Source organism: Pelophylax lessonae (assembly GCF_965119305.1).
Source record: "Pelophylax lessonae genome assembly, chromosome: 3".
Taxonomy (NCBI): Eukaryota; Metazoa; Chordata; class Amphibia; order Anura; family Ranidae; genus Pelophylax; species Pelophylax lessonae.
The window spans coordinates 177,328,245-177,351,176 of NC_138770.1; the positions used below are offsets into that span (position 1 = coordinate 177,328,245).

The 22,932-nt window shown below is 41.8% G+C and overlaps 1 protein-coding gene across 1 annotated transcript in view; it reads left to right on the top strand.

The window, feature by feature from the left end:
• Positions 1-22,932, top strand: part of RYK (receptor like tyrosine kinase) — a 424,049-nt gene that overhangs the window by 71,378 nt on the left and 329,739 nt on the right. Inside the window, exons 2-3 of the mRNA XM_082248811.1 lie at positions 7,725-7,846; positions 13,293-13,392. Coding sequence (XP_082104937.1) covers positions 7,725-7,846; positions 13,293-13,392 — 222 coding nt within the window. The remainder of the gene's footprint in view (positions 1-7,724; positions 7,847-13,292; positions 13,393-22,932) is intronic.

The window sequence follows — 22,932 nt, forward strand, 5'->3', positions numbered from 1 at the left end:
TTAAACATTTACCTTCCCATTTGTGTTTTTATAGCCTCAGATTGCTCACTAGTTCCACCTACTATAGGAAGCTAATAGATTAATCTGTTTAGGAGGCAGCATGTAATAGTCTTTTATGAGGTGACAAGTAATAAGAACCAGCATTCCCATACACATTTTTTATTTTCAGCCAGTCTTTAGCTGTATAACAATTGTGAGCTGATAAAGGTTAGTGAGCAAACTTCAGCAATAATAAACACTACGTTTAATGGGAACAGGCGCTGTGCCAGGTAAGGCTTTGAAAGGGAGCTATTCTACTAAACGTTGGTATTCATCTGAAAACACCTTTCATCTTTGTAGGACTAGTTACCACAAGCCGTAACCTTTGTTGGTTATTGCTAGGGCTCAGCCTCAAGTCTTTATGGATGTGGGGGGGGGGGGGGGGGGTCTTAGCTATTTTAAAGATGGAGTGCTTTCTTTAACAAAATTAATTTATTCCTTGCAATGCCTTGTCAAGGTTCTTTTGATTTTAGAAGAACTGTGAAGCAAGTATACTACAGCAATCAGTGGGCCCATACCTGTATGGGCACTAGAACCATAGAATGGTAACTACAGACCAGAATTTTTCTTAGGTGTTACTTACCATACTTAGATTTGCTATATAGGTAATGTAGAAATTGTGCTGGCCAAATGCATCCCGATTTTTCACAGGTGATTCAACTGACTGAATTGCTTGTTTATGCTATATTTTCATTATATAGAATTGTGTGCACTACATCCAAGCTTTGCCCACTATGCAAAAAATTACCATATTGCAGTGGTTCCGAAATGCCAAGGGCAGAAGTGTATTGATCTGAATGGTGCAAGTCTTTAACTTGGCAGTTAATGGTGACCACATTGTATACCTATAAAATCTAGAAGCAGTGTATCCTAAACCGTGTATACAAAAAGCCAGAAAACACCCCCACCAAAAAATGCTGTTAACAGCCTGAATGGACACATACAGTGCCTTGCGAAAGTATTCGGCTCCCTTGAACTTTGCGACCTTTTGCCACATTTCAGGCTTTAAACATAAAGATATAAAACTGTAATTTTTGTGAAGAATCAACAAGTGGCACACAATCATGAAGTGGAACGACATTTATTTGATATTTCAAACTTTTTTAACAAATAAAAAACTGAAAAATTGGGCGTGCAAAATTATTCAGCCCCCTTAAGTTAATACTTTGTAGCGCCACCTTTTGCTGCGATAACAGCTGTAAGTCGCTTGGGGTATGTCTATCAGTTTTGCACATCGAGAGACTGAAATTTTTGCCCATTCCTCCTTGCAAAACAGCTCAAGCTCAGTGAGGTTGGATGGAGAGCGTTTGTGAACAGCAGTTTTCAGTTCTTTCCACAGATTACCTATTGGATTCAGGTCTGGACTTTGACTTGGCCATTCTAACACATGGATATGTTTATTTGTGAACCATTCCATTGTAGATATTGCTTTATGTTTTGGATCATTGTCTTGTTGGAAGACAAATCTCCGTCCCAGTCTCAGGTCTTTTGCAGACTCCATCAGGTTTTCTTCCAGAATGGTCCTGTATTTGGCTTCATCCATCTTCCCATCAATTTTAACCATCTTCCCTGTCCCTGCTGAAGAAAAGCAGGCCCAAACCATGATGCTGCCACCACCATGTTTGACAGTGGGGATGGTGTGTTCAGGGTGATGAGCTGTGTTGCTTTTACGCCAAACATAACGTTTTGCATTGTTGCCAAAAAGTTCGCTTTTGGTTTCATCTGACCAGAGCACCTTCTTTCACATGTTTGGTGTGTCTCCCAGGTGGCTTGTGGCAAAATTTAAACACTTTTTATGGATATCTATAAGAAATGGCTTTCTTCTTGCCACTCTTCCTTAAAGGCCAGATTTGTGCAGTATACGACTGATTGTTGTCCTATGGACAGAGTCTCTCACCTCAGCTGTAGATCTCTGCAGTTCATCCAGAGTGATCATGGGCCTCTTGGCTGCATCTCTGATCAGTCTTCTCCTTGTATGAGCTGAAAGTTTAGAGGGACGGCCAGGTCTTTGTAGATTTGCAGTGGTCTGATACTCCTTCCATTTCAATATTATCGCTTGCACAGTGCTCCTTGGGATGTTTAAAGCTTGGGAAATCTTTTTGTATCCAAATCCGGCTTTAAACTTCTCCACAACAGTATCTCGGACCTGCCTGGTGTGTTCCTTGTTCTTCATGATGCTCTCTGCCCTTTAAATGGACCTCTGAGACTATCACAGTGCAGGTGCATTTATACGGAGACTTCATTACACACAGGTGGATTCTATTTATCATCATTAGTCATTTGGGTCAACATTGGATCATTCAGAGATCCTCACTGAACTTCTGGAGAGAGTTTGCTGCACTGAAAGTAAAGGGGCTGAATAATTTTGCACGCCCAATTTTTCAGTTTTTTATTTGTTAAAAAATTTTGAAATATCCATTAAATTTCATTCCACTTCATGATTGTGTCCCACTTGTTGATTCTTCACAAAAAATTTCTTCACAAAAAAATGAGTTTTATATCTTTGTTTAAAGCCTGAAATGTGACAAAAGGTAGCAAAGTTCAAGGGGGTCGAATACTTTCGCAAGGCACTGTAGGTAACATACTGGGGCGTTTACTGGCTGCAGAAAAAAATGCCTGAAGCCAAAAACAGCTGCTGTAAAAATGTGCAGTGTGTGCATGAGGCCTTAAAGTGGAAGTTTAGGCAAAACCTAATTAACACTAAACCTGCTTTCTGCCACATTCCAAACCTAATCTATCTAACCCTGTAAAGCAAAAAATCGCTGTGCCTTTTCTGCAGCCAAATTGGTCCAGTTTCAAGCAGCGGAAGCTATATGCAGGAGAGGGCCCACAACGGTTGTGAAATGGCTATGAAGTGACGTCGCCCATAAACTTATGGGACTGTTGCTGTCAGCCGCCTCTCCTGCACATGCCTACACACTTCCCAGTGCATCAAAGGGCTGCAAATTGGCTGGCTGGAGGAGAGTGTGGGCCTGTACTCTGATGTCCTACTATTTCTGAATGATGCTGGGCCTTCACTGAACTCATTCTCATCTGTCGCTAGTCTTGGTCAACTGGACTAAATCCCTACTATTTTTGATATATTCTGAGGCCTGTAACACAGCCCCCCCCCCCCGACATCACATTGCAGTGAGTTTAAGTACCTGGCAATGGTGATTTCTCGTCAGGCCCCTGATTTTCTCCCATAAATTTGACCCAAGTTCTGCGATGTGCGGCTGAGACTGAAGGCATGGGAAAACCTACCATTCTCTTTATTGGGGGCACATAAACTTGGTGAAAATGAAAATTCTCCCGAGATTGGTGGATTTGTTCAGACATTTTCCACAATGGATCCCGAAACCATTTTTTGTAAAACTCAACCAAATCGTTTTCTCTTTCCTATGGGGGCCTAAAAAACCCAGACACAAAATGACTACCCTCATGCATCCCAGCAGCCAGGGCGGCCTAGCCTTTGCAGACCTTTACAAATATCTGGCCACCAGATTGGTACTATCAGCTTTCCCATGCCTTCCATGCCCAGTCCTTACAAACTCATCCACTGATCGAGCAGTCGACCCTGGAGGCGATACTGCGGTCTGACTCTTCTGAGAAACCCACCTCTAGATTATATTCCCACTTCATTTCAGTTTTTTTCTCTCCGCATTGGAGGGGCTCGTTGGCTGCGAGACATACCCAATCTAGGCGAAGACTGGGAAGATGTGTGGGACTTCCCCTTCCGATCCTTGGTCTCCTTGAGGGACTGCTTATTTCAACTTAAATTGGTACACCAAGCCTTTTTTACACTGTATAGACTTCACAAAATGAATTCCACATGTCCCTCCCGAGTGCTGGTGGTGTGGCGCGATCCCAGGGGACTTCTCACACATTTTTTGGACCTTTACACTCGTTGCTGGATTCTGGGAAGAGGTAGTGACCTATTTGAACTCCTTTGTCTTCTTTCCATTGCAGACTTTGATGCCCGTATGCTTGCTGCGACTGGTGGAACCTTTTTTTCCACACACTGGAAGAGCCTATGCTGGCAAACATTACATTATTGTACGCTAGGAAAGCCATTGCTCTCCATTGGGAATCCCCCCCCCCCCCCACACTTTCATTCTGGAAACAATTGATTAATAACAGCCTGCCACCTTATAAAGACATGCCAACAGTTAAATTTCCTAATGCCAAGGTTTAATCTTCCCGTCTAGAAGTGGTTAAGAAACGTGTTTTTTTGCAAAATTTCTGTCTTTTTCATATATTTGGCTTATGTGTATGTCATTAAATACCACTAAAAGAAAGCTCAATCTAAAAAAAAGAGATAAAAATTTTATTTTGGTATAGTGTTGCAATGACCTCCCAATTGTCATTCAAAATGTGGCAACACTGAAAGCTGAAAATTGGCTTAAGCATGAAAGGGGTGAAAGTGTTCAGTAGGCAAAAAAACAAAACTGGCTCCTAACTTTTTTTTTTTTAAACTGGCTTCTAGATTGAAAGCACATTTGTCAAGCCCTTGTTATATACATAGTTACAATGGTCCAAGCTGGACTAGCATAACTATGTATAAAATATCCATACCTGGAATTCATCTTTAAACCTGGGTTCCTGAAACCCAGTTTTGAGTATTAATCCTTTAAATTTATTTGATGTCAGAAAAAGCTAAAATAGGAATGCTCCTTGTAACTTTAAACAGTGATGGAAAATATTAGTCAGGGTTTTTTTTTTTTTTTGATGATAGCCACAATACAGATGAAGGTCTGGTAATGCCGTGCCTGGATTAATGGGTTTAACGAGAGAGCGTACTGGAGTCTCCCAAGCCCTGGGTTGCTTATTGAGCAATGCCACCCTGGTGTTGTAATGGTGCCAGCAAGCAGTTGCTCTGGGGGATTAAATGCTTTCTTTAATTGGACAAATTAGTTCAAGGTTTCTTTTGAGCATCAGTCATTCTGCCCTGGCATATTAGTGAGCCATTTGACTAGATGAAGCTTGCATGCTTTATCAGAGAACATGGGAGTGATTGATTTTGCAGCGCTATAAATGAGACTGTCTGTAAGAGCTGTGGAAGGCCTGAGGAAATGCTTTTTTCGCTTACCTGATATTCTCTAAATCTGAACGTAAGTTATTATTTTTTTTTTTATTCATAAGTATGTTACCTCCACATTTCATATTCCTGATATGTGCCTGCTTTACCAGGTAATTGTGTGACAAAGTGTCTGTTCTTTGTAAGGCTTCCTTTGTGTGAAATCCTAGGGAGTTTCTGCCTGTCCTTCTTCCTATTAAAAACTTACCACCGTTGACATGAGAGCACATCATGGTCAGTGTATTGGCTGTGCTGGAACTCTTCCTGCTCTCCTCCAATGATCAGACTTGTCCTGATGTGACCTCCTGGACAGGAAGACTAGTGTGCTGCTGTTTCTCCTTCTCTAGCTCTTGGAGCTCCTTATGCAGCTGATAATGGAGGGAAACTAATCACTTGGCTATTTATAATGATGTTTTTATATCTATACACAAATGTTTTGCCTTTCATTGCTATTTTTCACATATACTTTTATATTGCCTTATTTAAGCACTTGCTGACTGCAGAAGTACATATACTGCGGCAGATCGGCATTGTCCCGCGAAACAACGTAACTGTACATAACGCGGGACTGCTAGTGGGGCACCAGCCCATTCGCCACAGCGGAAGCCAATTAGCGGGTCCGGCTGCCGCGATTGCCGCCGGGCACCCGTGATTGCTCCCAGTGGAGACAGAACGACAGTGACCGCTTTTCTGCCAGTAATGAACACGGGGATCCTGTGTTCCTCGTTTTTAGGAACTCGGATCTCTGTGTTCAGTAAATACAACACCCACACAGTTAGAAAGCACCCCTAGGGACACCTTTAACCCTTTGATCACCCCTGGTGTTAACCCCTTATCTTCCAGTGTCAATAGTACAGGAACAGTGCATATTTTTAGCACAGATTACTGTAGTAATGTCACGGGTCCCCCCCAAAAGTGTCAAATGTCAGGTGTCCAATCGGTTTGCCGCAGTCCTGCTTAAAATCGCTGATCGCCACTATTATAGTTAAAAAAAAATAAAAATTACATAAATCTTTCCCCTATTTTGTAGACGCGATAGCTTTTGTGCAAATATACACTTATTGTGTGTTTTTGTTTTTGTTTTTTTTTTTAACCAAAATTATGTAGCTGAATTCAAATTGACCTAAAATGATGAGAAAATTTGATTTTTTTTTTTTTTTTATTGGGAATGTTCTATAGCAGAAAGTAAAAAAAAAAAAAAAAAAAAAAAAAAAAATTGTTTATAGCACAAAAATAAAAATTGAAAAGGTGATCAAATACCACCAAGAGATTGCTCTATTTGTGGGGTAAAAAAAGGACATCGATTTTATTAGGGTACAGAGTCGCACGACCACGCAATTGTCAGTTAAATTAACGCAGTGCCGTGTCGCAAAAAATGGCCTGGTCATTGAGTGATAAAACCTTCTGGTCCAGAAGTGGTTAACATTTTAAATATGCAGCACCCATTGACCGCAGTGTGAAAGTGAGGGAGTTCTGACACACAGACTGCAGGCTATTAAATTAACTCAATCCTGTATTATTGCGTCCACTGATTCCGGGTTGTTGCGTCAAACAAAGAAAAATTTCCAAATCAAATTGTCCTGTCTAAAAGCTCATGTTAAAAACCGAGGTTTAGTTTATCCACATTTGCTGGATGTCCAGTGCGCCCCTGGGTCTGAGGAGTGGGCTCCCTCCAAGCATACCTGCCCTCAATCTAACTATTATATATGTGCTCTTACTATGAAGGCTCTCAAATTTTTTTCGTTAGGACTGCGGATAATACTGGGTTGCCGCGGCCTCTGCAGCTTACGCATGTATTTGAAAATGTGCGCAAACTAAACCTCTGTTTTTAACGTGAACTGTTAGGACAATTCCGTTTGTTGCTGGATGGTAAGTTGAGCTGGAATTTTTTCTTTGTTTTTTATCCTTCCTTGTGCTCCTTGCAGTTGAGGCAGTTCAGTTGCCGTTTATACTGTTATTCCAGTGTTGGGGGTAATTATTGCATCCACTAACTCCAATGTTGGGAGTCCTTGCGCCCACTGACACCTATGATGCAGGTAATTATTGCCCTTGATGACACCACTGCTGGGGCGAACTTCTGGATGACTTCACATTTTTGTTTTTTTTTTAAATATATATATATATATATATATTGAAGATTTTCTCTTTACATCCATAAAAAAAAACGAATAGACTAAAAAATTTAACAAAACCCAAATACGAGTGACACTTGCGCTACCCACGCAGGGGTGCTAGAGAGGGTTGACCAGAAAAACAATTGTTTTTTTATATGGATATCGTAAAAATATATCTATGGTGTGGTTAAACAGCAGTGTCTTTGTTGCCCAAAATGGCCTACAACACGATCAGTTGTGTTGCTCATTCAGTGTAATGTGTTTTTTTTTTTACATGAAGACTATGTATTTAATAGAACCTGAATGCGTTATTATCATCCCCTTTTCCTTTGGAGAGAACCAGCCCCTACAAGCACACATGCTCTGCTGGGTTTTTGTATCCATAGAATTTTTTTTTCACAAATGTCATAACCTCTCTGGTTGGCCTGTAATTGATTTGATAGCATACATTATAGAAATTGCTGAACTTTCTCATTTGTATACACTAAACAAATTTGTATTGTCTTCTTTTCTAGGCTTGGATGCTGAACTTTATTATGTCAGGAATGATATAATAAATCACTATGCTTTATCATTTAATCTGCTCATTCCCACTGAGACGAGCAAGCTCCATTTTAGCTGGCACTCTAAATCTAAGGTATGTAAACTTATTAAATGCTCGTGTTTTTTTTTTTTTTTTTTTACCTTTCATGAATTTAGAGCACACTTACATACTATAAGCAGCCAAAATGATATGCAATTTCAACTATTCCTGGAAAAGTCAGTGTTGATTCACACTTCTCAGCTCCTGAGCCTTTCAGTGAGTCAGAAAGTGACATCCGTTCACCTCAGCCAATTAGCAGAAGCTTTCTATTCATTCACAGAATACAAAGCTGCTTTTGAATGGCTAAGCACCGCTCAGACCCACTCTGCATTGTTCTGGATGTGAAATGGGAAGTGTCTGTCCCACAGCCTGAACCCAGCACTGTGTACTGTATGTAGCTGGAGCAACATACAATTCATTCAGCGTTTTTCCCTCGATTCCCGAATTACGGCAAAATGTAAAAGACCCTGTAGACAGGAAGGCGGAATTTCTGGTCTGCTACTTTTTTTTTTTTTTTTTTTTTTTTACCGTGCCAGGTTTAATTTTGGGGCCAATGTTTGCCATAACCTTGGTCTCCCAGACCTTTGCAGAATGGGCAAAGCTGCTACGCCAGGATTTGGAAGGGGGTCTTCATCCCTCTGAGCTGGTGGATCAGTTGATACAGGGGTTATAGTATTTGTGATGTTTCACTGGATGCGGCCACTTTGGCCTGCAGAGTGTCTGCGACAGCGGTTACTCTTCGCTGCATGATATGGCTGAAATGCTCGTCCTCGGATCAGGCCTCCAAAAAGGTGCTGACGGATCTCCCCTTTGTGGGGGACTGCTTGTTTGGAGTTTCTATGGAAGTGATCATTAAAGGTTTCACGGGAGGTAAGAGCTCCCTGCTTCCACAGGTTACCAAAAGCAGAGAGCCTCGCTGCAAACGTGTTCCTGTCTTCTTAGCCCACAAGCGGCCCTTTCGTCCCACGGGGTCGCAGGACGAGGGTTCAAAATCCTCCCGTACATTCTCGGGAGGTTTCAAGAGACCCTGGGTTAGTAAATCAAAAGTGGGCTCCGCTGGCCCTGCAGACAAGTCCTCTGCCTGAAGGGCGTCCTTACTCGTACATGGGGTGGGGGGGGGGGCGTCTTTCCGGACCCGTGTACCTCCTTTATTCAAGACAAATGGGTCCACTAATTGATCCAGTCCGGTTACAAGATCAAGTTTCGGTCCTTGCTTTTGGCAAGGTTCTTTCCTTCCAACCTGCTGCCTGTCCTCGGATCGGCTACAGGCTTTTTCGGGGTGGTTCAAGATTTGCTCTCACAAGGAGTCATTGTACCAGTTCCAGAGCTGGAACGTTTTCAGGGGTTTTATTCAAACCTTTTTACTGTCCCTTCAAGGCCCTGAACTGCTTTGTGTGGGTTCAGAAATTCAGAATGGAGGCCATTTGCACGGTAGTGGCATCCCTTCATCAAGGCGTTTTTCTGGCCTCTATCGATATCAAGGAAGCTTACTTTCATATCCAAATATGTCGGGCTTCATCGTTTTCTTCACTTTGCCATAGGCGAGGAGCACTATCAATTCGTGGCGTTACCCTTTTTTTCTCGCCTCAGCTACTCGGGTGTTCACAAAAGTGTTGGCCCGGTGTTAGCCTTGCTCAGAGGGGGATTGCAGTACTGGGGTACCTGGACGATCTACTACTGCAAGCAGAGTCTCCGTCTGTCCTACAGGATGATTTGGACATCACTTTGCGAACTCTGAATTTTCAAAAATCAGCTCTGATTCCATCCAATAAATTGGACTACCTGGGCCTGACTCTAGATTCAGCCTCGACTCAGTTTCTTGCTGAAACAAAACTGCTGAAGTTGCAGCATGCCATTCGGCATCCTGTTATCCAACCCCTGGTCATCCCTCAGGACTTGTATGCAAGTTCTGGGTTTGATGGTCTCCACCTTCGAGGCAGTTCCGTTTTGCTGTGTTTCATACCAGACCACTGCAAAAGGAGATCTTGGCCAGATAGGACAAGAATCCTCGGTCCCTGGACAATCTGGTCTTGTTTTGCCGGAGTACGAGGGGATCCTTACTGCAGTGGCTCCATTCCCAGACGCTCCAGCAAAAAAAGTCCTTTCTTCCCCTGTACTGGACGGTGTTTTCCACGGACGCCAGCCTGTCTGGGTGGGGAGGGGTTTCGGGCACTGAATCTGCCCAGGGAGTTTGGTCTCAGGAAGAGTCCAGCCTGCCGATCAATATCCTGGAAATTCAGGTGATCAGGCTTTGCCTGTCCCAGTGGATGGATCGTCTGCAGGGGTGTCCTGTAAGGATATCGGACAACGCTACGGCTGTGGCATATGTCAATCAACAAGGGGGCACCAAAATTGCCCTGACGGCCAAAGAAGTGGCTGGCATTCTAAGGTGGGCAGAATTCTTTGTTCCAGCCTTCTCGGCTGTGCACATTCCAGGAGTGGAAAATTGGCAGGCGGATTACCTCAGTTGAGTCCTTGCGAATGGTCCCTTCCCCCGGAGGGGTTTCAACAACTGTGTCTCTGGTGGGGGACCCCCAATGTGAACCTGTGAACCCCTCGCCTCAACCGGAAGCTTCCGAGGTTTATGGCAAGGTCTCAAGATCCTCTGGTGGATGCCACAGATGCTCTGGGGCCAGTATAGTCTAAAACACGTGTTAAACACAAGGCCCTCGCACCTCTCCTGCAGCTGTGGCACCCCCCTTGTCTCCACACCTACCTTGTCTCAGGAGTCAGCAGTAGAGGACGACAGAACTTCTCCATGTCTTGCACCTTTCTGTGCAGCCGCAGCACCCTCTCCTCTCCACCTCCCTTGGTCTCAGCATTCAGCAGCCTCTCGAAGGAGACTTTAGCCTTGCCCTGGTCCGCCTCAGGATCCTGCACTTTCTGCTTTCCAGCTCCGCCCCTAGCTTCTTACCGCAGCAGCACATGGTAATGGGGGTGCACTGTGCTGTAAGGAAGGGTAGGGGGCTCTTGATATCTGTTAGGATGGTGTAATGCTCTGGACATCTAATTTTACATATTCAACTGTAATGCTGAAGTGGCCTACGATGAAATGGAGTTCGGCACCCCTGGTCTAATGTCTTTCCTCCACTACAACCTCTGCCGAGACTCCTGCGCAGAATCGAGGCAGAAGGGATTCTTGTGGCCCCAGACTGGCCTCGACAGTCTTGGTACGCAGGCATGGTAAGACTGGTAGCTGATGCCCCTTGGGGACTTGGGGACTCCCTCTCAGAGAAGATTTTTGTCTCAAGGATCGATCTTCCATCCTGCTTTATGGTCGCTGGCTTTAACAGCTTGGCTATTGAAATCCAGGTACTGAAGGACAGAGGGTTGTCGGATTCGGTAATTCCTACTCTGTTAATGGCTAAGAAATCTACTTCTAGGAATATTTATCATCGTGTTTGGAAGGCGTACATTACTTGGTGTGAGTCTCGGAGGGGGGGGGGGGGTGCCTCCCCCTGTTTCATTTCATGGTCATGTAGATCAGCGTTTGGCCCTGGGCACCATCAAGGGTCAGATTTCAGCTTTGGCAATTTTTTTTCCAATGCCCATTAGCTACGAATTCCTTGGTTCACCTCTTCGTGCAGGGGTCCCTGGTGCCTCCGTGAGATCTTAATATGGTACTGTCAGTTCTTCAAAAACCGCCTTTTGAAAATATTTGTGAACTTCCTCTGCTTACTCTGTCGCAGAAGGTGGCTTTCTTGGTAGCTATTACTTCGGCACGCAGGGTCTCAGAGCTGGCTGCGTTGTTCTGTCGGTCACCTTACCTGGTGGTTCACAGGGACAAAGTGGTACTACATCCCTGTCAGTCGTTCCTTCCTAAGGTCATTTCGGGGTTCCACTTAAATGAACACATTGTGTTAAATTCATTATGTCCTAAGCCGAAACATCCAAACAAAATTGCCTTGCATTCCCTGGTTGTGGTTCGAGCCATCGGGGTGTACTTGGCGACTGAGTCGATTTGCAAATCTGATTCCTTGTTTGTCCTTATGGATGGTTCTCGTAAGGGGCAGGCTGCATCTGCTGTGACCATTTGCAGATGGATCAGGCAGACGGTGCTGCAGGCCTATTCTATCAAGGGCCAGGTTCCTCCTTTCCCTGTAAAGGTGCATTCTACAAGGGCACTTAGTGCCTCCTGGTCCTTCCGTCATCAGGCGTCGGTGGTCCATGTTTGCAAGGCGGCCACCTGGTAGTCTGTGCACACATTCACAAAGTTTTACAAGGTGGATGTATTAACATCTGTGGATGCTGCGTTCGGCCTCAAAGTTTTGCAGGCTGCTGTTGAAGAGGATGCGGCCTATTTAGGGTGTAATTTTTCCTAGTAAATGAGCTCCAGTTGTTCCTGGTTTGGCTGGTTGGCTAAGTTTTGCCATTTTGGAAAATATGTTTATTGCTGTGTTTTTCCCATTTCTCATGTTGACACTGCTTTGGGATGTCCCAAGGGTCAAGGAAGATATGGAGCTGTGTCCGTAAATGAACGAAAGAGGAAACTGAATTTTCGGCTTACCGTGAAATCCTTTTCTCTGATGTGCATTGACGGACCCACTCCTCTATAGAGTGGAGTTATGTATTCTTCTGACACTGCTTGTTACAAAGCTGAAGTCCTATACCTGGAAGTGGGAGTACATCCCCTGGGACTGCCCTAAAGGCGTAGTCCATTGTTTTCCACCTAGTGTCCTACTCTTAAGGAGAGCAGCATAACCCAAGGGTCAAAGAAGATATGGAGCTGTGTCCATCAATGACCACCAGAGAAAAGGATTTTATGGTAAGACAAAAATCCATTTTTTTATACTTACCTTAAAATCCATTTCTCTGAGTTCGATGGACACAGCACCCACCCCTCTATGGAGTTCTTCTAATATTGATTGCTACTAAACTGATTACCTAGAGCAGAGAGGGAGGTTATATACTAGCTGAGGACGGCCCATGGGTGTAGCCTGGTGTTTTTTGTTCTGCCTAGTCCTACTACTGCAGGCGGCAATATAACCCAGCAGTTATGATTTATGGTGTGCTGTGTCCATCGGTGAACTCAGAGAAATGGATTTTACGGTACGTACAAAAATCCAATTTTTTGCATACACCTGTACTTGTGTTCAGAGTAGCATCTCCTTTTATATAATAGGAGTACAGCAGAGCATAGCAATTCATTTCAATGAGATGCTGTAAGAAGCGCCTTAGCGAAGGAAACATGTCGACAATTACATGGGTTGAGCTCAGCCAGAATGAATCACAAGAGAAGAGGGGGTTCGGGCCGCTGTTCAGCTGCTTCCAGTTGTGCTTATGAGAGCAACTGGAAGCAGCCAAACAGAGCTTGAGCGAGTAAATTTAAGATTAGTGTGTTCCTAAGGTGGGGGGATTAAAGTTAATTTTTGACCTGCATTCCCCAGAGTTGACTGGGTGGGATGCCCATAGTGATAACATTCTTATAGTAATCTCCCCCTTCCATTGTTATGCATTTTAAGGTGAATTTGATGTTTCTTTAACACATCTTACTTGACAGGTGGAATACAAATTGGGGTTTCATGTGGACAATCCAATAGCCATGGAACCACCACAGACCAATATCTCAATGCAAGGGGATGTGCCACATTCTTTATCAGGTGAGTGGCTGTTGTGAAAGTTATTTGCATAATTTTTTTTTTTGTAGTAAAAACATTAGCTAAATAACCAAGAATAAAAACTTTTTAAAAGCTGTACAGAACATGACTATTGTGAGCTTAGCCTTTAGCAAGAGCGCCATCTGGTGATAATTGTAATTCTTTTCCTTTTGGAAAGACATTCTTGTCATGTTTGTATCAGGGAGTTTATCTAAATGGTGCATACCTCCTTGATGTAAACACACACAGTTTATGAATCCAGTGCAAATTCAGTTTACTTCCAAAAGTAAAGCGTGTGCGATTTGCCCCAAATTTATGAAATTCAATGAAAACTCTGGCAATAGTTTTTCATCTAGGCAGTCCAAATGGCATCATTTCAGTGCAGAGCACATTTAGAGATTTAGAAGCCTTTACTGTGAAGGTTTTATGTGGCCCTATTATCTGGGTTGTCGCTCCTTTTCCCCATTAATGGTTAAACCAAAATAATGTTAATACAACAGGCACCTACTCTGTATGTAATTCCTGTCACCCTTTACAGCATTGAAATTTGTAACAGGCTTTGCATGGTTGAGGGTGTCTAGGACCTCATTTACACAGGCAATACAGATCCATGCACCTATGTGAAGGGCAATCTTTGCCTGCTCTGGATGTACAGGTGTTCCTGTGCAGATACCTCACAAACCTAATTTGCACACTTATTAGCTAGCCTGCAAATAAACAATTTGATGCTGTCTAACAATTCACTTTCAAACAGAGGGTTTTGTTGTGAACATTTGCAAACATATGTGAAAGCTGCAGTGCTTCGACAAGGCTTTTCTGTATACTGCGAGCCCAACACAATTTTTGTGAGTCTCCAAGTTGGCGCACATATAGCAGTTTATATATTAATGGCAGGTTTGCCTGGAGGCAACCCACTCCACAAAAGCACAGAAACACACTGAACATCCAGCAAGAGCACAACGGCAGCTGAAGGCATCCGTGTCCTCACCCCAAATCCAGTGAACAGGCTATATAAAAAAACTAGCCTTTGCAGCAAGGTGCATATGCAAGGGCAATGTAAATCGCAAACAAAAAAATTGCCAGCACACTTAACCAGCTAGCCTGCTAAAAAAAAACACACATTGACCCTGTCTAACAACTCATGTTAAAAACAGGTTAGTTGGTAAGTGTACTGGGAAATGTCTTGTTTGTTTTTTGATGTGCATTGCCCTTCCATGTTCCTGTGCAGGTAACCTGCTCAAATGAATGACGGGTGGAAGGCCACATGATGCAAAGAATCAGTCTACAAACAAATGGAACTGCTAATTACACAGTGCATCCGGAAAGTATTCACAGTGCTTATCTTTTTCCACATTTCATGTTACAGCCTTGTTCCAAAATGGATTACATTTTTTTTTCCTAAAAATTCTACAAACAATATTCCATAATAACAATGTGAAAGAGGTTTGAAATCAAATTTATTAAAAATAAAGTTTTACATGACTATTCACAGGCTTTGCTTAATACTTTATTAAAGCACCAATTACAGCCCCAAGTATTTTTGAGTATGATGCTCCAAGCTTGGCACACCTTTTTTTTGGGCAGTTTCTCCCGTTCTTCTTTGTAGGACCTTTTGAGCTCCATCAGGTTGGATGGGAAGCGTCGGTGCACAGCCATTTTCAGATCTCTCCAGAGTAGGGCTGAAACAACTAATCGATTAATCGTCAACTAATAGATTATGAAAATAGTTGTCAACTATTTTCGTAATCTATTAATCGTGAGCCGATTAATTGTCCTGCATACAGAATGCATTATTTGTTTACATATCAGAAAATACAGTGCAACGCACATACAGCTCAGTACACCATCCATACATGTATGTAGATGGCAGAGAACTTGTGAATGTGTGAGGAGCAATGCCTCATGGGAAATGTAGTCCTGGGCAAGAGAAGAAACCAAGTGATTCTAAAGGCAGAGTTTTTTTTTTTTTTACCTTGCTATATGGGCACACTATACTTTGCAGCTAGAGGCATCACCCCAGTACTGGCGTCCATAGCCGACGGTCGGCTGTCTTGTAATGACAACCAATGCTGCTGAGAAGCCGCTTGGCTGTCATTACAAGGAGCGGGAGGGGCGTCCCCCCTTTCCAGCTGCCTTCCGCGGCTCACTAGGGTCTTTCGTCCCCCCGGGAGACCCAGGCAACCAGCCTGCACGGCCGCCGAAGACCCAGGCAAAGCCGCATTCGGCTCTTATCGGGTCTTCATGCAAAAACCTGGAAGTGATGCCATGAGTGACATCACTTCTGGGTTTTGTCTGGCGCCAGATTTAAAAAAATGACCGCATTCGAACAGCAAAACTCGGCGTTTTGAATGCTTTAGTACAGAGGAGGGGTTTGGGGTCTTTTAGACCACCAGATCCCTCCACAAAAGTACCTGTCAAAACAAAGAAAAATGTTTTTTAAATGTACAAAAATATAAGTCGATACCGATATGCATTGGCCAAAATATCGGTCGATCACTAACTTTAAGGGCTCTGTGCAGGAAAGATCAGCATCTGAACCCAGAGAAGGTGGAGGCCGATGAGACTAGACTAGAGGTAATATAAGGAATTACAATTACATTTTAAGTTAAAAGTTTACTAGTATTGTGCATTATATTTAAAATTATTATATCCATGAAAAAAAAAAAGTCTCAGCTTTTAGTACTACTTTAATATAAAAATATTATTTTCCCCCCTAACCCCCTTCATATAGCTTCATGTCTGACTCTCAGTTAAAATATCCTGCATATCCGACGGGCATATTTTTTTTATATACATGCACATGATACAAGATATAATACTTTCACTGTTTCCCAGTAGAAATTCTAATTATATTACAGTAGCGATATCTGCTGTTGTTTTTTTTTTTTTTTTTTTTTACTATAAAGGGCAATTTTTTTTTTTTTTTTTTTTTAACCCCATCATGACAGGTGATAAAAAAAAAAAAAAAAGCATGCGGCTGCTACTAAATGTCTTCTGCTGCCCATACATGTATTGGATTTTTTGACAAAAATATTTGCATCTATATTTGTACAAAAATGTAGGGCTGCAACTAACGATTGTTTAATAATCGATTAGTTGCCGATTATTTTTTTCGATTAATCGAATAATCGGATAAAATCATAAAAAACTCAATATGCCTTTTTTTCATTTATTTAAAATAATAATGAACAAACAGAGTGTTAGTGCCGGTTCACACTTGTGCGGTTTGCGAGATCGCATGTAATTCGGAGCGCACTGCTCCTAAATTACATGCGATCTCATGTGCGGATGCGAGTTCAGCCATACACTTTGTATGGCTGAATTGGCAGCGCATCCGCAGCAAACTCGCACATGAGGCTTTTTTTTGAGCCGCCTCAGAATCGGATCGCACAGTGGTTCACACTAGTGCGATCCGATTCTGTGCGAACTTGCAGATTGCACTGCAATATGCAATTGCAACTGGGAGTGTCGTTAACTTTTAATTGACACCCCCTGCGTATCGCATATGGCAGTGTGAACTGCCAGATGTGTGGATGCAATGCGGGAACACGCTGCATATTCGCAGTATTCCCGCATCGCACAAATGTGAACCGAGCCTAAGGCCATCGCATCCGCACATCTGGCAGTTCACACTGCCATATGCGATACGCAGGGGGTGTAAATTAAATGTTAACGACACCCCCAGTTGCGATCCGATTCTGAGGCAGCTCAAAAAAAGCCTCATGTGCGTGTTTGCTGCGGATACAAAGTGTATGGCTGAACTCGCATCCGCACATGAGATCGCATGTAATGAAGGAGCAGTGCGCTCCGAATTACATGCGATCTCGCAAACCGCACAAGTGTGAACCGGCACTTATACCAAAACTTTTTTTTTTTTTTTTTAAATTAAGCTGCTATATACTGTAAATAATATAATAAATGCTTATCTAGATAGGAGTTAATATTCCTTATAAGGTACAATATTATAATAGAAAAATAAGTGAATAAAAACGTCCATGTCAGCCATAGATGAAATAGGCAGCATAGAAAGACCACCTATATGTGCTATATGGACGTTTTTAATCACTTATTTTTCTATTATAATATTGCACTTTATAAGGGATATTAACTCTTTTATCTGGATAAGCTTTTATTCTATTTTTTTGGCAGGCTGCTTTGTATGTACAGGACACCAGTAAAGAGAACCCACCTTATGAATTGGATTAAAAATCCACAATTAAAAGATATAATTAAAAAAATGAGAAAATAAGAACATACCAGGAATTAAGACACAAAAGAGAATTGATGATAATAAATGAATGTAGGTACTTGCAGCGAAAAAAAACTTGTAACCAAATTACCACAACCAATTTGATCAGAAGAAAAGCTAAACTTAGTACAACAGATTTGTAACTCGAAATATATAGTGAAACATGGCACTGCTCAGATCTCGGCACTCACGTTCTGTTGCTGCTTCTGTCCTCTCTTTTCTCCCTGACCTCGATATGACTCACTCCCTCACTGACGTCAGGAAATGGGCGGAGAGGAAAGGAGGAGGGAGGGGGGAGGTCACGGAAGCCGTGCTGTGAGAGAGAGACAGTGTGTGCACGCTGCAGCTTCACAGAGGAGACAGAGCTCGCTGACAGGTGGGGAAAGCAGCACAACTAATCGACGGAGCAACTAATCGATAATGACAATCGTTGACAACGATTGTAATTATCGATTATCGATTTAGTCGATTAGTTGTTTCAGCCCTACAAAAATGATTTTATATTTTCGTTGAATGGACAAGTGTTGTTTGAAAATTCCACTTGCTTTTAACATTCAATTTTAAAATGAATATAACTTCTGAGCAAAAACCACATACACTATTTGAAGATTCGTTTGATCTAGAAATGTTCTATTCTGCCCTTCAATCTTTCCTTTCACTGTGGTTGACAATGAACACCGAATAGACCCCACTAATGGTTAGAAAATCAGATGAATGTTTTTAAAAATGTTCTAAAAAAATTAGTTTGTGTATGGCCAGCATAAGTGACAGCAGGTGCAAGGAGCTTGTATCAAGCTACATGCCTGTTAACCACTTGCCGACCGCCGCAAGTACATATACTGCGGCGGTCAGCCCCTCGCAGGCAAAGTGACGTACCGGTACGTCACTAGCCTGTGAGGCTCTGGGGAGCTCCCGCGCCCCGCCGAAGGCGCGCTCCCGCACGGTCACGGACAAAGCCGCCTGTCATTCTCCCCTGTGTAGAAACAGTGATCATACGGTTGTACTATGTAGGACCGTTGATCATTGTTCCTACACCTCAAGCCACAGCCAATCACAGTTAGAATCACGCCCCTAGGGACACACACAGCCCCTCCCTCTCAAATAAAGTTAACCCCTTCACTACCAATGTCATTTTACAGTAACAGTGCATATGTATAGCACTGATTACTGTAGTAATGTCACTGGTAACCCCAAAAGTGTAAAATATGTCAGTCAAGGGTCCGATCTGTCCGCCCCAATGTCGCAGTACCGCAAAAAAAATCGCAGATCGCCGCCATTACGCCTTTAAAAAAAAAAAACAGCAAAAATCTTTCCCTTCATTAGTAAACGCGATAACTTTTGCGCAAACCAATTAAAATACGCTTTTTGCGATTTTTTTTTTTTTTTTTTTTTACCAAACATGTAGCATAAAACAAATTGGCCGAAAATGTTAAAATTTTTTTAGATTTTTACATTTTTTTTTTGGGAATTTCATATAAAAAAAAATGTGAAAAATAGTTATTTTTGCAAAATTGACGCTCTTTTTTTGTTTATAGCGCATGATCAAAAAATCGCACAGGTGATCAAATACCACCAAAAGAAAGCTCTGTTTGTGGGGAAAAAAAGGACATCAATTTCGTTTAGGTACAGCATCGCACGACCGTGCAATTGTCCGTTAAAATCACGCAGTGCCGAATCGCAAAATACCCCCTGGTCAGGAAGGGGGTAAAATCTTCCGGGGCTTAAGTGGTTAATAAGGGAGTCTATCATGAATATTATATACCAATCTTGTCTGAAAATTTGCAAAACAGTGTTTTAGGTCTTTTAAAAATATTGATCTCTGAGTCTGATATGTACCACATTTAAACCTCTAACAATACATATATCTGTCTCAGAGTGGATTAAATATCCAACTATATAGCTTTATATTTATATTTACCGCTGCATATAGATATTCAAGAATATTAACTAAATTATACACCAACTTTTTTTTTTTTTTTTTTTTTTTGAGGCTTTTATCCGATTTAGTCGAAACAATATTTGGCCAAGTAATCGATTATGAAAATAATCGTTAGTTGCAGCCCTACTCCAGAGATGTTCAAGTCTGGACTCTGGGGCCACTCAAGGACATTCATAGAGTTGTCCTGTAGCCACTCATTTGTTAGCTTGGCTGTGTGCTGTCATATTCAAAGATTAACCTTCACCTCCGCCTGAGGTCCAGAGCACTCTGGAGCAGGCTTTCATCAAGGGTGTCTCTGTACATTGCTGCATTCATATTTTCCTCAATCACGACTAGTCTTCCATTTCCTGCCAATGAAAAACCTCTCTACAACATGATGCTACCACCACCATGGTTCACGTTGGGGATGTTTTTGGTCAGATGATGAGTGGTTCCTACTTTTCTCAAGACATTAAACTTGCCATTCAGGCAAAAGAGTTTAATCTTTGTTTCATCAGACCAGAGAATTTTGTTTCTTGTTCAATAATTTTTATTGATTTCAAAAACATAACCGAACAAATGCAGACCAATGCAACGTACAGTGGTAAGCAGGGAATACAAATAAGGATAAAACAAGAACAACATACTATTCAGGTATTCTGTGATTAGACATTGCCGTAGAGAAGGAGCATGTATAGGAGTGACAAAGGATAAAGTCCACACCCTGGAAGGAAGAATTAGGCGGTGCGCCCCATTATTTTGTTTCTCATGGTCTAAGAGTCCTTCAGGTGCATTCTGGTAAACTCCAGGTGGGCTGTCATGTGCCTTTTACTGAGGAGTGGCTTCTGTCTGGCCACTCTACCATATGCAGAGACGGTTTTTCTTCTCTCTCCACATAGAAATGCTGGAGCTCTGTTAGTGACCATCAGGTTCTTGGTCTCCTCCTTGACTAAGGCTCTTCTCCCCCGATTGCTCAGTTTGACCTGGTGGCCCGCTCTAGGAAGAGTTCTGGTGGTTCCAAACTTCTTCCATTTATAAATGATGGTGGTCACTGTGCTCATTGGGACTTTCATTGCTGCAGAAATTTTTCTGTATTCTCCCCCAGATCTGTGACTTGATATAATCCTGTCTCGGAGGTCTACGGACAATTCCTTGGACTTCATAGCTTGGTTTGTGCTCTGACATTCACTGTTAAATTTGGGACCTTGTATAGACAGGTGTGTGCCTATCTAAATCCTGTCCAATCAACTGAATTTACCACAGGTGGACTCCAAGTTGAAGAAACATCTCAAGTATGATGAGTATAATCATGATGCACCTGAGCTCAATTTTTTGTGTCATGGCAAAGGCTGTGACTATGTGAGAGGTCCTGCAAAGAAGAATGGGAGAAACTGCCCAAAAACAGGTGTGCCAAGCTTCATACTTCAAGCATCATACTTAAAAAGACTTGAGGCTCTAATTGGTGCCAATGGTGCTTTAACAAAGTTTTTTTTTTTTTTTTTTTTTCCGTATTTTAATTTTTTTTAAATAAATTTGCAAAGATTTAAAAAAAACTTCTTTCATATTGTCATTATGGGTTGTTTGTAGAATTTGAGGAAAATAATGAATTTTAATCTATTTTGGAAAAAGGCTGGAAAAAGTGAAGCGCTGTGATTACTTTCCAGATGCACTACCCATGTTAAAGGATTAGCAAACTGAATTTTTTTTTTTTTTAAAAGGAATAATAAAATAGCATTCTTATAAGAGTGCTGGACTTAAAGTGATTGTAAAGTCCTTGTTTTTTTTTTTTATATATTAAAATAACAAACTTTATACTTCCCTGCTCTGTGCAGTGGCTTTGCACAGAGCAGCACTGATCCTCCTCTACTTGGGTCCCTGGCCCCGCCATCCTGTTAAGTGCCCCCACAGCAAGCCGATTGCTATGGAGGCACTAGAGCTGAGCCGCAGCTCCGTATATCCATTCAGACACGGAGCTGCAGTTCGGCCCACCCCCTCTCTCTCCTCATTGGCTAACCGAGTTTGATAGCAGCGGGAGCCAATGACTCCACTGCTGTGTGTAAGCCAATCGGGAGGGAGATGCATTCGTAAACATCCCTGGTTTGAGAGGGGGCTCAGGTAAGTATTAGGGGGGCCGCTGCACACAGGTTTTTTATTGCCATACATAAATGCAATAAGATTAAAAAAAAAAAATGTCTGCCTTTGCAACCACTTTAAGAATGCCTATTGTATTTATGCTGCCAGACATTTCAGTCTGTGGAGGGCCTGACTGCACTAGCCTTTGTTCAAGTTGCGGGCAGAAAATCTGGGGTGTGTAGATCCAAAAATCTAAACCTTTATTGTATCTTGACCCTGATTTTCTGGGAAGATTTTTAGTGACTTTTCTGTGTATATACTAGATGTGTAAATTGATAAAACGAAAAATGGTGTGCTGTTCATTTAAATAACCATAATAGATTAGGATTTACCGTGATAAAGAAATCAACCTTACTATATCATATAGCCACATAAATTAGTGATAAACCTTAAACTTTCAATGCAAAATTTATCCAGTGAACAGTGTGCTCTCAAGCATTTTAATTTTCCAAAATTTGATATCAGTGCTCCAATAAAGTCCACACTTCAAATGAAGAATAGAGTGAACATCCAAAATGTTTCCATATAGGTCAGTAAACACAGATTAAAAGACTGGCATTATTCATCCACCATGCGATTCATAGTGTCAACTTCATACCGCAAACTGTTGGTGCTATATTAATCCTGTATAATAAAGAAGTCTGAAATGACATACCGGTACCTACAAACATACATTTTATGTTATAAGTTTATATCCTGCTCCATCTAGTGGGGGAAAAAAGGTACTGGCAAACCTATTAATGGCTAAAGATAAAACAAATTGGGTTTCATGATTAGTGAAGTGGTTCCAGCTTTAACCTGACACCTAAAAAAAAAAAAAAAAAAAAAATTGAAGAGAACCCTATTCTAAAAATCCCTTGTAGGTAAAACTAGAATGGTGGGATGGAGATTCTTGAAACGTTTAATTACCTTTTTATATATACTAGACATGTAAATTGAAAAAACTAAAAAATGGTGCGCTGTCCTTTAACCATAATAGATTAAGATTTACCATGATAAATCAACCTTACTATATCATATAGCAATTAAAATTAGTGATAAACTTTAAACATTAAAAATGCAAAATTCATCAAGTGAACAATGCTCTCAAGCATGTGAAGTTTCCATAATGTGATATCAGTGCTCCAAAAAAAGTCCACACTTCAATACAGAAGAATAGAGTGACTATCCAAATTGTGCATCAAATCCCCAATCACTTCCAGGTGCAATACTCGCTCACCTTAAACTTTGACCATAAAGGTCA